This window comes from Prunus mume, linkage group LG2 (assembly GCF_029339155.1).
Source record: "Prunus mume cultivar Tortuosa linkage group LG2, ASM2933915v1, whole genome shotgun sequence".
Classification (NCBI taxonomy): domain Eukaryota; kingdom Viridiplantae; phylum Streptophyta; class Magnoliopsida; order Rosales; family Rosaceae; genus Prunus; species Prunus mume.
This window is the reverse complement of record NC_142699.1, coordinates 4,551,008-4,569,491: the sequence shown is the minus strand read 5'-3', so window position 1 is coordinate 4,569,491 and position 18,484 is coordinate 4,551,008. Positions and strand designations below refer to the sequence as shown.

General features: G+C 38.1%; 3 protein-coding genes across 3 annotated transcripts; all 3 read right to left on the bottom strand.

The window, feature by feature from the left end:
• Window positions 1-1,928: 1,928 nt before the first annotated feature.
• On the bottom strand, window positions 1,929-3,068 carry LOC103319531 (agamous-like MADS-box protein AGL80). The gene has a single exon (XM_008221081.2). The coding sequence runs from the start codon at window positions 2,790-2,792 to the stop codon at window positions 2,103-2,105; it is 690 nt and encodes a 229-aa protein (XP_008219303.1). The 5' UTR covers window positions 2,793-3,068; the 3' UTR covers window positions 1,929-2,102.
• A 1,043-nt stretch (window positions 3,069-4,111) lies between these two features.
• LOC103319477 (uncharacterized) lies at window positions 4,112-5,180 on the bottom strand. Its single transcript, XM_008221020.3, has one exon. It carries the CDS (start codon window positions 4,907-4,909, stop codon window positions 4,253-4,255), a length of 657 nt encoding a protein of 218 aa, XP_008219242.1. The 5' UTR covers window positions 4,910-5,180; the 3' UTR covers window positions 4,112-4,252.
• A 1,120-nt stretch (window positions 5,181-6,300) lies between these two features.
• Window positions 6,301-14,167, bottom strand: LOC103319476 (Protein kinase superfamily protein). The gene is made up of 15 exons (XM_008221019.2): window positions 14,011-14,167; window positions 13,418-13,716; window positions 13,186-13,330; window positions 11,585-11,700; window positions 10,887-11,095; window positions 9,806-10,300; window positions 9,655-9,695; window positions 9,159-9,227; window positions 8,931-9,031; window positions 8,758-8,842; window positions 8,575-8,673; window positions 8,416-8,484; window positions 7,637-7,768; window positions 7,424-7,518; window positions 6,301-6,726 (listed from the first exon to the last, which is right to left on the bottom strand). Exons 2-15 carry the CDS (start codon window positions 13,654-13,656, stop codon window positions 6,630-6,632), a joined length of 1,992 nt encoding a protein of 663 aa, XP_008219241.2. The 5' UTR covers window positions 13,657-13,716; window positions 14,011-14,167; the 3' UTR covers window positions 6,301-6,629.
• Between the last annotated feature and the right edge of the window lie 4,317 nt (window positions 14,168-18,484).

Genomic DNA, 18,484 nt, shown 5'->3' with positions numbered 1-18,484 from the left:
ATTTTTTTTGTTGGAGGTGGCACTCCTTTGAGTACCACATCTTATCCACTAGTGTTAAATGCCATTTGCAATTTAGGTTAATTAATTTTTTAAAATTTTATTGTTAGTAATTAAATAATATATTTGTCTTATTTAATTAGTTAAATTAGTAATTATATTTTAATTATTATTTATTTAGTGAATAATTAGTATTAAATTTATTAATTAACTTCATGAATTATATTACTTAATAAATAGTAATTCAATTTTTCCCTTTTCTTTTTTCCTTTAATATTCACTAAGTAAAACATAACTACTAATCAAAGTAATTAAAAAAGAGAGCTACTTAAAGGTATAGCTGCGCGACTGGACTTTTCAAATATTATTATTTTGGAGTACAGCCGTGCGGCTGTACTTTAAGATATTCTTTTGAGGTGCTCTTTGTGAACACCCCACATCGAAAATCCACAATCCTATAAAGGTCTTTATAAACAAAGCACTATGATGGTTTGGTAAGTGTGGTTAAAATTGGAGAGTTGGGGTAATGGGCTTGGCTATAGGCTTGGCTTTGGACTTGGCGCTGATTAATAATAATTATATTAATCAAAGACTTGGGCCTTGGGGCCCTTGGGCTTTTGAGAAATTTAATTAAGACACACAAACGAAAATAAGTAATTTATTTTTTTCGTTTTTGACATATCCTTTCAATTTAAATTTGAATGAAATTAGGTTTATAACTGCTGTGGTTTGAAAATTGTACAAAATAAGTTAAAATAATTAATTACTATTTATTTAGTAATTTATGAAATATTCATGAATTACATTACTTAATGAATATGAATTCAATTTTTTTCTTTAATATTCACTAAGTAAATAATAACTAAAACATAATTACTAATCAAAGTAATTAAAAAAGAGAAATTCATATTATGCTACTTAAAGGGTATCGCTGCCCGGTTATACTTTTAAAATATTCTATTTTGGAGTATAGCCGCTCGGCTATACATTATATTACAATTATAGAGTATAGCCGTGCAGCTATACTATTAAAATATTCTATTTTTGGCATATGGCTGCACATCTAGACTTTTAAAATATTCTATTTATAGAGTGCTACCTGGCTATACTATTAAGATATTATATTTATAGATTGGGTGAAAGTTTAATGACTACCAATAATTTTACATTATTATAAGATTATGGTGTTTTATGTACAGGTTATCGAGGGCTTTTGAATTAAAACGTCACACTTTGAGGTTCATTTGTTCTAACCCCACCCAATGTGTATTGAACCTAAGTGGTTTAGGTGGGGACAATATCGGTGCATACTAAGATTTAGTAATGGGCTCTTACAGTGCTGGTGACACAAGAATTGGTTTCAGAGTCAAGTTCGCTACTAATTGCACTGAGGCCTTTTGAGTTAGAACTCAACATATAGACGTCCATTAAGCCTACTTATCGGGCATAAATATTGATGCATGCTAAGGCTTAATAGTGGGCTCTTGTATGGCCCGTGACATAACAATTGGTGGTTGAGTTAGGTCAGCTACTAATTGCACTGAGGCCTTTTCAGTTAAAGTCCCTCGTATAGAGGTCTATTGGGCCAATGTATTGACCTAGGTGGATAAAGTGAAGACGAATTGTACATGCTTGGATTCAGTGGTGGGCTCCCACAGAGCTCGTTACATAACAACAAGATCACCAGTGCTAATCGGAAATCCATACAATGAATAATGTTAATCTTATGTAATTCTTATCCAAGAAAACAGAGATACATAGACAGATAGATAGCTTTCGAGGTAATCTGAGCTAGGTAGAGCTATATACAAAGTTAGACTACTTGTAGAGCAAAACAAGATCCACAATTATATGCAATTACAATAAATCAAGTAAATACTTCAATATATATATATTGGAATTAAACAGTGACAAGATTATTAACACACCCACCAACCAACCACTACATATATATATATATATATATATATATATATTGTAGTTTACTTTTAGTGCATAAAATTCATCAAGAAACTAAATGTGAACACAGCTTCGTTTGAAGAAGAGGCTAAAATTATCAAAGAAATCACTTAGCCTAGAAAACAAACGCTAAGTAGTAAAATATTTCAATGGAAAAAGGCATTATTAGACCAAATGGCATTAATGTGGTTTTGATCTCCAAATGGCAGCATCATCTCTTCCCCAGCACCAAGCCCCATGTGCTGTTCTTGAGGGTTCATCATGTCTGTGAACCATGGTTGCCTCTCCATTATTCCTTGATCTGCTGCTGTCGCATGCACTGGCAATCCTGTTGGTTCCAGTTGGACTTGTTTCTTCTCAGCCTCCTCATTCAGACTCTTAATCTTGTTGTGAATCTCCTTGAGGTTCTGGTCGATGAGCCACCCAAGGTCGTTGAGATCGATCATGCTCAAACCCTGGAGGGGCTTCCCAGTGAGACTCTGGAACATCACTCTTGTCATCTCTTTCTCCCTGTTGTCCTTCCTTTGTTTCTTGAGCTGCTCCTTGGCTTTCTCAATCCTTTGCCGCAAAAAACTCTCTTGATTCACCATCTTTTTGCTCTGCTCCATCTCCGGCATGGTCTTGAATTTTGCAAGAACGCGTTGCACTCCCAGAGGGGATGGCCAAATCTCAGGTTGAGTATCATATGGGCTATAAATAATAGCACATGCCTCAACATCACAAAGGGTGCTGAGTTCGCTCACCTTCTTCATCAGACCCTTCTTCCTTTTCTTGAATGTTGCTTTTCTAGCAGAGTCATTACTGATATAAGTCAGTTTCACCTTCTTTCTAGACATGACTCTCTCTCAGACAACAAAAAATGAAATGAAAATTGCAAACTAGGAAGAAGATGATGCTTTTGTTGGTTTTCTTAACAGACAAGCCTATCCTATATATAGAGTAGCAAAGGGCAACCTAATAAATTCTAGGAGATTCCATTTTGAATGAGAATTTAATTCAGGAGATTTGGTTTTTTCTTTTTCTTTTCCCATACAATCTGGTATTACACGAAGGGGGAATGAACACTCGGCTCCAAATGTGGGAGATTTGGTGTTGTATGTAGATTGGGTGCAAATTTAATGACCGCTAACAACTTTACTATGTTAGAAGATTATAGCGTTCTATGTACATGTTCATTTGGACCAATAGTCTCTGAACTTATCCACGAGTTACATTTTAGTTATTTAACTCGTTTTTTAATTTATGTAGTCCTTCAACTCAACCACGCCGGCCTCACAAATTAGTCTTTCTGTCAATTCATTTAAATTGTTTTGTTAAGTTTAGGGGTAGATGAGGAATTTAGAGACATATGATATTTATGGGGTCTACAAAGTGGGGGATTGGTCGGTCTTCTAATCGGTGTAAGAAAAAGTTGTGGGGGAGTTGGGTTACTCGGGGTAATTTAATCAATTTTGTTCATTTATTTTTATTTTTAGGTAATAAAATATAATTTATGGATATAAATTTAGGGATCATTACTCTAAATTAACACTGAAGTTCATCTTGATTTGCTGAATAAATTAGCCATTATCAAATATGTGTGGGCATGACAAAACCAGTGGGGTCTCTAAATAGGACTTATGTTAGGGGAAATGAGGTTTTCACATAATTGGTAATTATGAGTTAGTTATTGGTAGGATAGTGTGAAATCTCAGGGGATTCTATTAGCAAAACTGAAGTTGTAATGTAATTCAGAAAATCTATTAACCTGAGTTGATTGGATAATGAATATGTGATTTTTTTTTTATTGATTTAGGTTATCATGTTTTTGAGTTTCCGACTCGATTCGATTTACCAGTTTAGATGTTCACCCCTAATAAAGTTGCGATTCGATTCACCAGTTTAAATGTCCACCCCTAATGAAGTTGTCGAGTTGCATTTTTCATGCTCGTTGATTTTTTTATGCCGGATGTCTGTCCTAAGGGACTTTTTTTAAACGTTTTCTATAAAATGAAATAATACATAAATAAGAAAAATTCTGATAAGCGTTGCAAAAATTTCCATTTTTCAATCACTTGAATTAATTGGTTTTCTTTTTTTTGACATTACTGGAATTTCGTTTTTCTTCCTCCATGTTACGAGTTACGACTAACAAAAAGACAAAGAAAACCACTCATAATTAATACCGTTGCATTTGCACCACACTGTTAGTCACAAAAGCCTTCTGATCATTCTAATTGAAAAATAAACACAAATTTAAAACAAAATATAAATAAAACCGAGTCGAGTCCAGTCGAGTTGAGCCGAGTCAACTCGTCTAACTCGAACCGAGCCGGTCGAGAGCATCCCTCGCGACTTTCAATCTGGGCTGGACCTTCAGCGCCGCCTCGTAGGCCTTCCTGGCCTCTTCTGTCATCTTCTTCCCCTCGTAGCACTCTCCGAGCGTACAAAACGCCTTCACATTCTCCGGGCTCAGCTCCACAGCCCGAGTCAAATCGGCGATCACCAAGTCAACCTGGCCGCGTCGGTTCATCGACAGCCTGATCTCCGCCCTCTTGACGAGCGCATCGCCGCGCTCCTCCTCAGTGAGGCTCTTGGCGGCGAAAGGGGAGAGAGCGACGTCGATGGCGTCGAGGGCGGAGGTCTTGTAGCCTTGAGAGTCGAGGGCTAGGGCTTTGAGGATGTGGGCGGCGGCGTCCTTGGGGTCGAGGGAGATGGCCTTTTCGGCTTCGTCGAGGGCTTGCTGGGAGAGGGAGGAAGCGGAGGAGGGAGAGGCGGCGGATCGGGCTTGGGCGAGGAGCTGGGCGCCGACGACGAAGTGGCGCTTGGCTTGCGCTTTGGGTTTGTTGCGGAAGCGGAAGCGGAGATTGGCGAGGAGCTTCTGGGGGATGTTGTGGATGGCAAGGAAGGCGACGACGACGACGAGGATGAGGCCTGCTTGGAGAAACAAGTCTTTAACCATCTGCGACATCATTTTGGGATTGAATTGGATTGGACTGGACTAGATTGTTTTGGATGTCTGTGTGTTGGATTTTGGGAATTTTGTTTGTGAATTGTGAGATTGGGATTAGATTGTGAATTGGGTCGACTATGTTGACTAGAACCTGGCTTTTGGATTTGGATATTTAATGAAGCCGCCTTCTTGTTGGTGTTGGGAGGGACCAATGAGCTATGACTATTATTTTGATAGAATAGTGGAATCAACCTTGAACCGCAGAGCAAATGTTCTTAACTACTTGAATTATAGACGTAATTTTTAACAACGCACCTTCTTATAAAGAACTCTCATGTTTGAGTTGAAGATGATTAGATCGCCACCAGCTATCTAATGTACTTATTTTAGATGACTTTATCTGTGCATTAAGAAATCTAGTGTTCACGTTTGGCAACTTGATGCCATCTTTGCTTGCCATCAATTGCTACGGAGATACTTGCAAGAAAACGTTCTAAATCATACATTTTTCTCCTATTTGTGTTCGTGAGTTTTCTAAGCATTTGAGTCTTTGGCTCCGGGTCTCATACTTCTTATGTCTCTCCATGATGCACAAGTACAACTCATGGGTGTGTTGCCGATAACATAATCGTGGAACATTGGACATGCTTGCCTTGGTTATTGAGTTTCGCTAATCTCGTGGTTGCATCATATAATCACGGATAGAAAGATTGTAGCTCCATTTCCCCAAGTTTCGTGTTTAGGGTTTAGATAGTTGCTTGATTTCTTGAAAAAAAGATTATAGTTTTTTTTTTTTTTTTTGGGTTGTTGTTAAAGTTAGGAAGAGGAGGAGGGAAAACTCATATATATGGGTACTATAGAGGTTTGAACGAGGATCACTTGAAAGCACACCAAAAATCTGGACCAATCCAACTAACACCTCATTGGTGATTATAAGGATGCTTATCTCATCGATTCAATCAACAATCTATCTAATGTTATTTTAGCGAATGAAAATTTGAATGCAATTAGGATCGTTCTAAAGAAAGAATAAAGGAAATCAATTCGACTTGGAATTCTGTCCTTTTGCCATGAAATTTGATTGAACTTTGGAATAAGTAACAACTGAATATACTGAAGAAAGTTAACTAGGTTAAACAGCATCATCCAATCCGAGCATATTTGCACTTAACCAAATTTCTTTTCCGTTGTGCTTAAAATTTTGGGTAGGAGTTGCCTACAGATTTTGCCATTGTAATATAAGAACATGCTTTCGTAACAAATCTTGTATAAGTGCTTAAAGATGTTCCCTCCATTTTTCTGCCATTGTAATATAAGAACATGATTTAGTAACAAATCTTGTGGAAGCCCAGATGCATATCAGACTTATCAGTTACAAAACAAAATACAAATCAAAGTTGAATTCCAGCTCCTCAATCAAAACGAACCAAACCGATTTCTTCTTTGAATTGAAATTGCGATACTGATGCAAGTTCTTCCCTTCTGATTCAGACAGATTTGAGGGGGTTCTAAATAGCTTATCACGAAAACGCTGGCCACACTAGAAACTCACATAAATACAGAAGGAACTATATTCATTTCCCATCAGTACATATGAGGGGTACAACTGCTTTCTAATTGGGTTAGACAAGAAACACTTGTATAATTGCCAAGAACCAAAGAAGCTCAGTCAGTTGTAGGGATTTAACTACCGAAAGTATAACGATCAACTCTTCGATTCAGCTATGGGCAGAGGCACCCTTCATTTTCCGCCCACAGGTACCAACTGCAGAGGAGACTTTAGCAACCTCTTTAGGGACTCAACTATACTAGCAAAAGACGGGCGCTGAGCAGGATCACTGCCAAAGACAATACACAAAATGAGAAACTAAACATACAAGTCCTGTCAAGAGAGATAAAGACTACAATCAGTCTGTTTGTAGATAAAAAGTAGGCAAGGAAAGATCTAAGTGATGCTGCCACCTGCAAGTTCTAAAATATGATGGAAATGCTCTTTCAAAGCACTGCATCCAAATATTTCGTTGAATAAAAGTATTAATTGTTAGGCAACCACTAGATCAAGAAGCTTAAGCTGGGGGGGGAATGGGCCGACATTGTATATCAAGCTCACACTAATCTGGTATTAAAGCAGTAAAAAACAAGGTGTGGTTGAATTCCAGTTAATGTCTGCTGTCTTAGTAGCTAATATCCTAGATGGCAACATATACAAAGAAAGACACCGCCGAGCATTATCCAGGGCTTCGCCAGTATTGTCTCGCCAACCTCAGCTAAGTGCATTTGAACAAATTCTAATGCTAACAATGTTATATATTTGATTCGCTATAGAACTTGGGATGAGAATAGACGGCACATAGATTTACTGCAAGTAAAGTGAGCCTTAGCCACATTATTCTTCAACGTTATACTGTTCACACCACATGCAGAAAAGAAAGACCTCTTGGATCAACATATGCATCTAGAGGGTCCTAGAGCCATTTCTTCTCATCAGGTCATCCTTAAAACATGGCAAAAAAGGGAGGACTTGCGTAGACTTACTCAGCCCAGCAGGATTCCATAAGTGAAGCCAACATTGGCGGAGTATTGGCTGGGATAGCAAGCCTTCTGTTCTGGAAGGCAACAGCCCCAACTACCTGAGACATAGAACAAACTTGTTTACAAAAGGCGAAAAAATTGGAAATAAAGATTTGAAGTTGACATTTAATGTGCAGGAGAAAGCACAATAAAGTAGATGCAAATCATGACTCGTACCTGGGCGGGGCTAAGACCACTCCAAGGTTGTTCCATTGTTACAAGTTCCCAGAGGATTACTCCAAAACTGTAAACATCAGACTTCTCATTTGAGGGCTCTCCGCGAAGAAATTCCGGAGCCATCCACTCGGGCTGAAAAGAAAAATTCGTGAGTTACATGTTAATTGATGCACTGCGAAGTAAAATTTCAACCTGCAAAATATTGATAGAAATATCTGACTTTATATGGAGAACATAAAAAAAGAGTTCATAGTCATTTACTCAAAGCATTCATACATCACCAAATGAGGAAAGAGACTAAATGTGAAACACAGGAAAAAACAAAACAAAACAAGAAAAATGTTTGAACACCTCTATATTTTTTAAGAGAAAGCTCTACTTGATAAAAGAAATTATGCGAAGTGGGAACTTCATGATGGCAAAAATCAAGAATTTAATCCCTGTAACAAGTATTTATGAGACAAAAACCACATCAACAAACATTGACCAATCTGCATCCTATTCGTAGGAACAAGGAACTGGACTACCAGATCATTCATTAACATAAATAAAGATTAAACATTGGCCAAAAGAAAATAAATAAATAAAGATTCATCAAGGATGATAAAGATTTTCCGGTACGGTCTGGTTTGGCAACCTTGCTCTGATTGGAGAGCTATAGGCACCACCCCAAAGGCTAGTTGTGCACACTTGCGCGCAACCTCTGTGTGTGTGTGTGTGTGTGTGTGTGTGTGAGAGAGAGAGAGAGAGAGAGAGAGAGAGAGAGAGGAGAGGCTTACTGTTCCTGCGACAGACTTAGATGAGATGAAAGTGTTCGCCTTAAATCTGGACAACCCAAAATCACATACCTGAGGATAAATGAAAGAGATTAATTATGTCCACAGCATGCCAATTGGAGAACTCAAAGCAAAATGTTAAACCGTTTTTTGTTAACGTACCTTCGCTGTCCAATTTTTATCAACTAACAAATTGGGAGATTTAAGATCCCAATGGACGATAGGAGGGTTAAGACAATGGAGGTAATTGATCCCTTTGGCCTGCATTGAAAACAGCATATATAGTTTCACTAACAGCAAACACAGCAAGTGAACAAAAAAACAATGATGATTAATTATACGAACCACATCCAATGCCATGCGCAACCGCCTCCTCTGATCCAGAAGTTCCCCAGAAGCTGGCCTGTGTATGAGGCGATATAGACTACCCCTGCTCCACGGACACCAGGATTGTAAAAGGTTTAGACACAAGAATGGCTATGGAATTATACACAGAAGAACTAAAATGAATTGAATACCTAGGCAGATATTCTGTCACTATTGACAGATGTGGACGCTTTGTAACTGCACCCATGAAAAGGACTACATTCGGATGGCGGACACGTTTCATAATTGCAACCTGAATACAATGTGAAAGTGAACTTCAAGTATGATCATAAACACAAAGCACAATACACAATAGTAAAATAAAGGCTAAGATGTGATCATCTACAATCTGATGATCTGTACAGAACATGGAAATCTACCTCTCGTAAAAACTCCTTCAATTGATCATCATGGAAATCCTGAACAGTTAGCACCTTGACAGCAACATCCTGCATTGGACAATCACTAAATTTTACTAATTTAAGGAAAATATTCAACAAAGAAAAAGCTTTAACAGAAAACTGCACTGATGTATTGCAAGGAAGCTATTCAGCATCCAACTGAAGACATCTCAAGAGTAAGGAACATATTAAGCAGAAAACTAAATTCCACTCAACCATCTAATCAAATTGGTGGAAACACCAAAAGTTACAAAACCTACCCCAAAGACACAAATAAAAAATAGAGCACACACAGAGGCCAAGCTCTACAATGACATGCTATTAAGCAATCTCATTATATGCATCACTCATAAAATTAATCCACTTGAAAGGGCCACGCATATAGAGCAGATTAAGTATTCATGTCATATCCAAACGAATTTTTACTCAGAGAAACAAGTAATCACCATCAAATCACAAGGAACAAATTACTAACCGATCCATTCCATTCAGCACGATGCACTGTCCCAAATGAGCCTGGAAAAAAACGAAGCATAAGATTTCATGAGGAAAAGAAGTAGTGGTTGAGTAATAAAAAATGTAAAGATATATCCGTGTCATAAAAGAAAAAGGGGGAGATGAAATACCAGCTCCAACGCGCTCTTTGATATTTAACTCGTCCCATGAGATCTCAAGCCAGTCCATTGCAAGAGAGGGTTCAAGATTCAAGTACCTGGGGATAGTCACAGCAGTAATTCTACCTTGTTTCACAAGTTCACCATGAACCCCCTCTATCTCTGATTGATTGAACACACGTACTTCAGGTTGCTTGACACTGTTGCTTATAACCTGACTTCTTGATACAACAATCTCCTTTCTGTACGCTTGTTGTACAACAATATTTTCTTCGCCAATTCTAGCAGATTCCTCTAATGATGCCACGGCAGCAGCAGCAGCATCCGCAACATCAAGAGCTTGAGAAGCATCACCCTGGACACAAGATGGCATGGTACTTTGAAGAAGGCAATTTTGAGCATTTCCTTTCAACTCCAAAGGCACCAGAGAAGATTCCATCCCAAATTTAGTTTGATCAACTGGAAGCAAACTGCTTTCCGTGATGACCTGACCTCCCTCCCCACCGCCTGCAAGAGATAGATCTTTACCCATTTAAGAAGCTAAGGTTTGCTTTATTTTTGCAAAAAGGATAAAGACAGTAACAGGCATTTTGCAAGCCATCATAAGTGAAATCAGGCTACATGATAAATGTTTTCTTTTCTGTATCAATACACAAAACATAAAGTCTAATGGCAACACCAACAATATTGCTAACAACAACCACTACGTTAGCTTACCCAAATATAAGCAAAAAAACCAAAAACGATATTGGCCTATTGTCAAAGAACTCAAGGCAAAGAGGCAAAGGAATATAGCCAGGGAGCGCAAATATTTATGCATTCATATCAAAGTGGCAATTTAATGCTACGCACAAAGACCCATCCAGTATCATAACTTGCAATTAAATCTTTATCACTGATATGGATCACCACGTCAATGAATCAGTCAACAGCACTGTATCCTATCAGAGATACAAATTATATGTAAAAATAAAGTTCTATATATTCGTTAAGTAACAACGATTTCTTCACCCAGTTCATTCAGCTTCCCTTTGTTTTCTAATACTTAAAGTAGTGGAACATATATCTTCAAGATATGAAAAACATAACATACCTGAATAGAATGGATCTTCGGGAGGAGCACGTGTGTGCTTTGAGTTCGTAAGTTGGCAACATAATCCATTATTCCTGTAAGGTTGTTGGAATTCTTTTAGATGAGAAATTTGAAATGGTGAAGGTATCGTAGAAAGAGATCCTCCATTTATTGAGGAGTCTGGACCATGGAGGTTTCCTGGTTTCCCAACTAGATCAACCACATATTCCCTGTTAAGAAATACATATACAACCATCAAATTAAGCATGAAACAACATTTGTAAATTAATTTAAGTTAATAAAAACTGAACATGTGACATAGTACATAGAATCAATTATATCAAGGTCCGCCATTAACACAACCTGGTATGACAGAAGATAAAGTGAACGTATTTGACACGAAATTAAGTCATTCTGAGCTTATGCCTAAATCTTTTCAACATCAAATGTTATGGGAACAGTGAATTTGAGAAACAACAGTGTGTTACTGACCAATTCTGATAATGTATAGACCAAAAGACAACAGATTGACACCCTTAAATTATAATTCTATAAAGAATATATTCTTACACAACATTCGAACAACAGATACTAAAAGAACATAAGCGATGAATTAGACTGTCAATATCTGCGTTTCAGAATGAACTTAAATGCCAAATCATATTAACAACATAATATTCTGCAAGCAACAAAGCATTGCACACAATTAAAATGCCAACCTCAAAACCTGCCTGTCATCTTCAATTTTGACAAGACAAGAAGACCGATGATCTGCCACACAATACTTGCAACCACGAGCTATCCGACAAGGCAAACCTATGTGGTCTGCCAAATTCTGCACATGGAAAATATAGACTTCAGATATTAACTCCAGAATATGTCAAACTAATGAAAAATATTTCATATGCCCTTGAAGTATGATCAGCCCACACCACACAAACATATACGAACCCACAGGCGACGTGATGGTCGATGTACCTCATTTTGACCAATCAAAACGCAAGAGAGTTGCATGAATTATGTGGGTTTATTTCAATATCAATTCATTCTGTTTAAAAATGACATAAGCAGTCCTGTAGGCTCCTTTAACACAATTCTGTCATTTCCAAGATATATCATTGCTCTTTGTCCATCTACTGCTCATTTGTACACTATATACTCAAAAGTAGATGACGAAACAAGAAACAACAACATTAAAATTTGCAAAACATTTGACTAGGTGCAGAAGGACAGGAATAGGCATGATCTTCCCATTTAAACCCCATAAGAATCATATCGCCAAGAATTTTGTTAGTTCACCTCGAAAAGCTACATATACCTCACCGAATGATCAGAGGATGAAAACTCATAGCTCTATATAATTGTGTGTCACTTGATGCTTCTAATTCAGTTGCATTCTCATGTGAAACCCATGCATCCTGTTCACAGATTCATGTATGCTCAAACAGTTCTCGTAACAATTAGGATACATGAGTCCTGAATTTTACTACTGAGACACATTCAGCAAAATAATCAGTTTTGAAGCAAGAAAATGAATTTTGAGAAAGACATATCACAACAAGTGCACTATCCATTAGCTTGTAAACAAGGGCATGCATAATTGTAAATTAGAACAAAATCAGAAGTTAGAATTGCTATCCTGGGTGAAACACGCTATAAGATGTAATCCAAGAAACGTCCCTATGGAAAACTGTGCCTTAGAATGAAGGCAACTAATTTGTACTACCTTTCAGATAACACTCATATACTTTTACAGTCAATTAGGACCATGGCTAGTTCTCTATCTAACAAGAATTGGTCCCTATGACACTGCTACCTCACATTTATATCCTTCTTCAGCAAAAGAAACCAGGATGTTCTTTGACAAGTATTCTGGGGGCTACAATTTCTAAAGCAGCACAATAAATTGGTGACGAAGTGATGTCCCCTTTTGGCCAGTTCAACTCTAATGAATAAGCTGCTGCAAGACATTTACATGACTGCCTCTATGACACACTAAGGGAGTCACTAGACTCTTCTTTTTTCCCACATATACAATGATAATATGTTTGTTCTCCTAGATAGCATTCTCATATCGCACATGTGCGTCATGTAAAAGATCAAAACAAATCTACAATAGATTTACTGGCAAACTAATCGACATATAGATGACTCAATTTCTTTATCCAAATAAAGACATCAACTTAAATGTAGAACATACCACTCGTTATCTACAACATTAAATATGTCGAAAACAATTAATTTACAATTGGTACAGTAGTGCCAATCAGAATGAACAAGGTGAAGATTATAAACATAAATAAACAAACCAATGAGGTACCTTGAAAAGAATGGCACGATGCCTGCAAAGCCCCATTGATAGGCTGCCAATGGGGAGCACAATACACTTATGAAAATCCCTCAATCTCTTGCTAACCACTTTCCAACGCATGTGCAGATCTCCTTGCTCCGCAGGATAATTACCCCTTCAAATTGAAGTGACTCAGAAAAATTATAATCAACGAACCAAATATGTGTGTCAAGTTTTAAAAGGGGGGAAAATTGAAACCCACCCCATGTAAATGGCAACAAGCTTGCCAAGTTTCTCCACCAACACTAAAGTATTCTCTGAAGCACATGAAAGTTCATGTGCTTTATCTTGAAGCTCCTTCAGACGAGAATCCCCTTGTTTATCAACAAGAACAACCTCCATTGACGTCTCACCGTGTTTAATTTCTTTAAGCGACGTCAAGGACGGCATTCGCTTACCTTCCTCGACATCATTGCACATCACCCATAGATATGGATTCATTCCCAAAATGTTGTAGAAACCATCAGATATCTTTTCATTGTATGACAAACAGCCACTAACCTGAAAAGCATACAGGCAACAATCTACGCATTAAACATCAGTTTTAAGGTTAGACATGTACCAATTTAGAAAACATCTCAAGTCAAAATTCCAAACTTAAACTTCAAAGAAACATGTCTAGTTGTACCAGTTCCCCAAAATCTTAATATATGGAATATTTTACTCAAGGACGTAATGTTGATACAGAAAAATACTTTGATATTGATCATTGAGAACTAAACCATATATCAGATTGAGTGGCATGTTTGTTTAAGATGAGAGTGAGTGAGAGTGTGTTAGAGAGAGAGTAAATACCCAGAGCCGATACGACACCGTTTCAGCATCGGAAACCTCAAGTGCAGCACTCTCATGCAAGAGCAATGATTCACTACCAAGAGTAGCATGAGAACTAAGCCTCTTAGCCAAAAGAAGCTGCAGATAATAGCTCTCTTTATACCTTTCTGCACCAAACTCACTTTACTACTCTCCTCCTCCTCCTCCTCCTCCATATTCCTCGTCGTGGCCGACGAGTCCTTAACATCCCCGGAGAAGTTCCCATCCAACGTCGTCGTTCCAGAGAACAAGCTCCCGCGTAGCTACTCCCGCTCGACAACCTCGGCAGCGACACCTGCCGGTCAAAGCTCCGGTCAACGCTCCTGTCCTTGAGCCGTCGTCGTTGTAGACGACTCCGGCGGCTGCGGCGGAGCAGCAGCCTCATGGTGGTAATCATGATCATCATGATGAGGCTGCGGGATCAACAGCTCCTGATCCTCATCCACCAGGTGGCACGAGGAGATCGAGGATGACGACAGCCTCGTAGCCCTCAGGTTATGCCCAGCGCTCGACTTGGATCGAGCGCTGGGACCCTTCTTCTTGTCATGGAGGAACCAGTCGCAGAAAGCCGCCAACTGTGGCTTCTTCAGGTGGCCGCCCGTGAAGTACTGAATGTCGGGCTGCGCACTGTCATCTCTGGAAGCAGCTGATGATTTGTACAAGTTGTTGGTGGCAGTTTTGGGCACCTTTTGGTGTTGTTGATCGTGATCTCCATTTTCAAAAGCGTCGCTGTCTTTGCGCTTCTCGTGATCGTTGTGATCTTCTTGCAACAGCTGCTTGGAAGACGAGTCGAACCTGCGATCCGGGAATTGCCTCGGGAAGAAGTAAGTTGTTCTGTGAGGCATTTTTCAGGGACCGGGAAAATATAGTAAATAATAACAAACTCCCCCAAAGTCCTAACCGTCACGTGCCACCTCACGTGCGCCAACCCGAAAACTTCCTCCGACGTCGTTTCCCAGACTCAGATTACTCCAATATACTCCCCAACAAGAAGAAGAACGATCTCAAGATATATATATAAATAAATATATATATATATATATATGTGCTTCAAAGAGAAGACCCTACTGATAGTACAATCGCTGTGTATGGCTTTGGTTTGTATTTTGTTTTCAAACCAAAGCGCATTCAGCTGCAGGTGAATAAATATTTCTGAACAGATCGACCGCTCTGAAATTATCCCAAGCTTCGCTTCGTCTGTGTTTTTTTTTTTGGTTGTTGAGGCCAAGCTTGAAGCGGTGGAAAAGCTAGCTAGCGAGCTAGCTGTGTGAATTAAACAATGCTTTAGATGAGAGAGAGAGAGAGAGAGAGAGAGAGAGCCAGCAATGGCGGTTTCGGTTTCAGAGAGAGAGAGAGAGAATGGAGAGGGCCAAAGTGGGCGTTGGAGTATTTTAAGCGAATGGGAGGTGATGAAAAAAATATACAAATTTATAAATAAATTCAATCCTACATGTATTTATAAAAAAACTCAAATACTATTTAAACATAGAAACACATTTAAAATTAATCTCAAATTAACAATTGTATATTTTTTGAGTGTGTTTATAAATGAGTTTTGAATGTGTGTAATGATAGATTTTAGGTGTGTTTATAAAGTGTTTTGAGTGTTGAATTTTTTTATAATTTCAGCTCCTATTTTTAATATTTTAGTGAAATCCCCAGAAAAATAATACACGAGGAGTTCTTCACCAAGGATGATGAGAGAGTGTGAGAGGCTAAAAAGCGCACGGGGAGTGAATGCGCACCCCTTTAAAAATCCCTCCACGTCAAATTATAAACCAAACTCCTCGCGACACGCGAGCCTAGGACGCCAGCGCGCGCACTGCGCACCCGGCGTAACTTAGAGCGGGGCAGGCTTCGAATCGCGGGGTTATGATTCGCGTTGCGTGATTAAAATACTGTTTTCTTTCTTTTCTGTCGTACAGAAATGGCAACGCCGGGGAGATATCGTCTTCGGAAAACACGTGGTGAAATGACGGAATCACCCCCGCCTCCTGTCGCCTTTTTCTGTGCTGTTTTTGGATATGTTGGCATGTGACGGGGTTGTTGGGGGTTGATACCGTGTGACGGTGATGCGTCGTTTTTGGGTGTTATGTTTTGGAGGTTAATGCGTTTTGGGTGGGTAATCTTTTTGACCCTCTTCCTCTCTCTCTCTCTCATTCACTTGGTATGCGTGATGCTTTCCACTTTATCATCGACTTGGTTTTTTTTCTTCTTCTTCTTTTGTTGTTTTCTCTAATCTAGCCTCTGCTACAATTAGGGTCGTTAATTATTGTTTCCAAGAGTGCATTTGCGTGCATATCTTATCTTTCTAGCTCTGCCTAGTTGTTTGACTGTCATGGAATTATGGATAAGATATTGGTCCGTACCAAGCAATTTGTAAATATTATCTTGAAGGCATGAGGATCCAAATCCTATAAAATTTGCTTGTTTATTATATTGGAAGTTCAAAGTGCCTCATTTGAGCAGGCAATGTGATTGTAATTGGTATATTACGATATAAAGATACGTGGGATTTTCACATAAAGAAGAAAAAAGAAAATATAAGCGGAGATATATTATTTATGTCTATTATGACAACGGGATAATTCAATCTAATCAAAATTACATATCCGTTACAATCAGATTTTGAATTCACCGTAAATAAGTATTGTCATTCAATTTATGTGAGCTAAATTTTTTTAACCTCTTTTTAGACTACTACCACTAATTCAAAGACTAATTGGTATAGGCTGAATATCCTTATTTTAAATATCTTTCTAAAAATGTTTGTTTATCGAACAATTTTTCAGTCCTTTTATAGCCAAACAACTTGCATCCCGCCTTTGTGGACCATCTTCAATCCACAGGGGCATACCATCACATGAAATAGCAGTCTCAGCCAACTTATATGGATTACTTTATTACAACAACTTGGTCTAAACTGAAAAGAAACATGAATCAAAATGTGGGGTGATTTAGTAAAGATTAGTGAGCATAAGTTTGAAATGGTTGACGCATTCAAACTTGGTCAAATCCCATTTAAATATTTTGCTTTTTTTAAATTAATGTCAATTTCAATTTTATTGTGATTTTGATTTTGATTGCTTTTACATTATGGTTCTGTCTTATTCAAATTCTAAGTAAGTAACATGTCATTACATTAGTATCATAGTTCGATATAGACCATTGCGCAATTACAAGTAAAATTATCAATCACCTGTTTTATTTGAGAAATTCTGGAATTGCATTCATAATTCAGCAAAAAAAAACACCATTAGACACAAATGACTAATACAAACTAGTCACAAATGATCATTACAATAACGGAGCGATCTAACATCAAAATTAAGACAATCTAAAGCTCATCCATTAATGATCACACATGATTGAAGAAACTATCGCATAGACATCCCAACTAAAAGTGCAAACTCAAAACAATAAAAAATAGATAAAGCTTGAAAAAAATAAAGCATAACAATACAAATAAAACTCTCACAAAATAGATGTGGAAAACTCTCATAAAGGAGATGATAGAGTATGGCTTTATAGAAAGATGGAAAAGGAGTAGAATAATACAAGAAGACGTTAATGAAAGAGTAAGGAAATGAAGGAAAGTTTCAATTACATTCAGCCTATGCCAAGAAACGACTCATTACATCTTTATAGATACAGACAAGGAAACCCTAGATGATTGGGGACATGTGGCAACAATCCCAAGGTAGATATGCTACTCATTGTTATTCTCTTAGTGCTAAGGAAAGACAAAGGACACTGGTACCATAACCAAGTGGGCCTTCGAGATGTTGGGCTTACGGGTCTGAGAGGAGAGGCAGGTCTGAGAGGTGAGGCTGTACCAGGAGAGGTGAAAAATTCTCACAAAATGGGAGGAAAAAACTACACAAAAACCCCAAAGAGCCTTTTTGACTTATTTCAAACATGAAAAAATCACAAAAAAGATGGTGGTAATGATCTGACATTGAAACACAAGTGAAGATCTGATGCTGAGATGCATCTACCTATGACGAGTGGAAGGAAAAGCATAACAAAACAAAGACAAATAGGGGAAACCTTCTGTCTCTGAAAATATAGGGAGAGAGGAGAAGAGAGGAAAAGGGATAGGGGAGAGGGAGGAAGAACAATGGCATCCTCTCCCCTCAAAGTGAAAATGGCTCTAGAGTGTTTTTACGAAGAAGAGGATTTTCGGGCTATCAATTAGCTCTTAGCTAGTGACATTTCTTTTTCAAGTGTTACAAAAGTTTGAAGTTGAGTTTCCAAACACTCCCTTATTGAAGAAACTAAAACCATGTGTGCCTAAACTATCGTGGGCGTTGTCATCAATTTCGTATTGTTGTATGATTTGAATCAAATCCTACACCTCAAAAAGCTTGGTTTGTTATACCGCGTGCCATGACGTCACCAAATGGAACATGTTATGTTCTTTTTGTTTCAAGGCGTTGTAATATCTATCCCAATA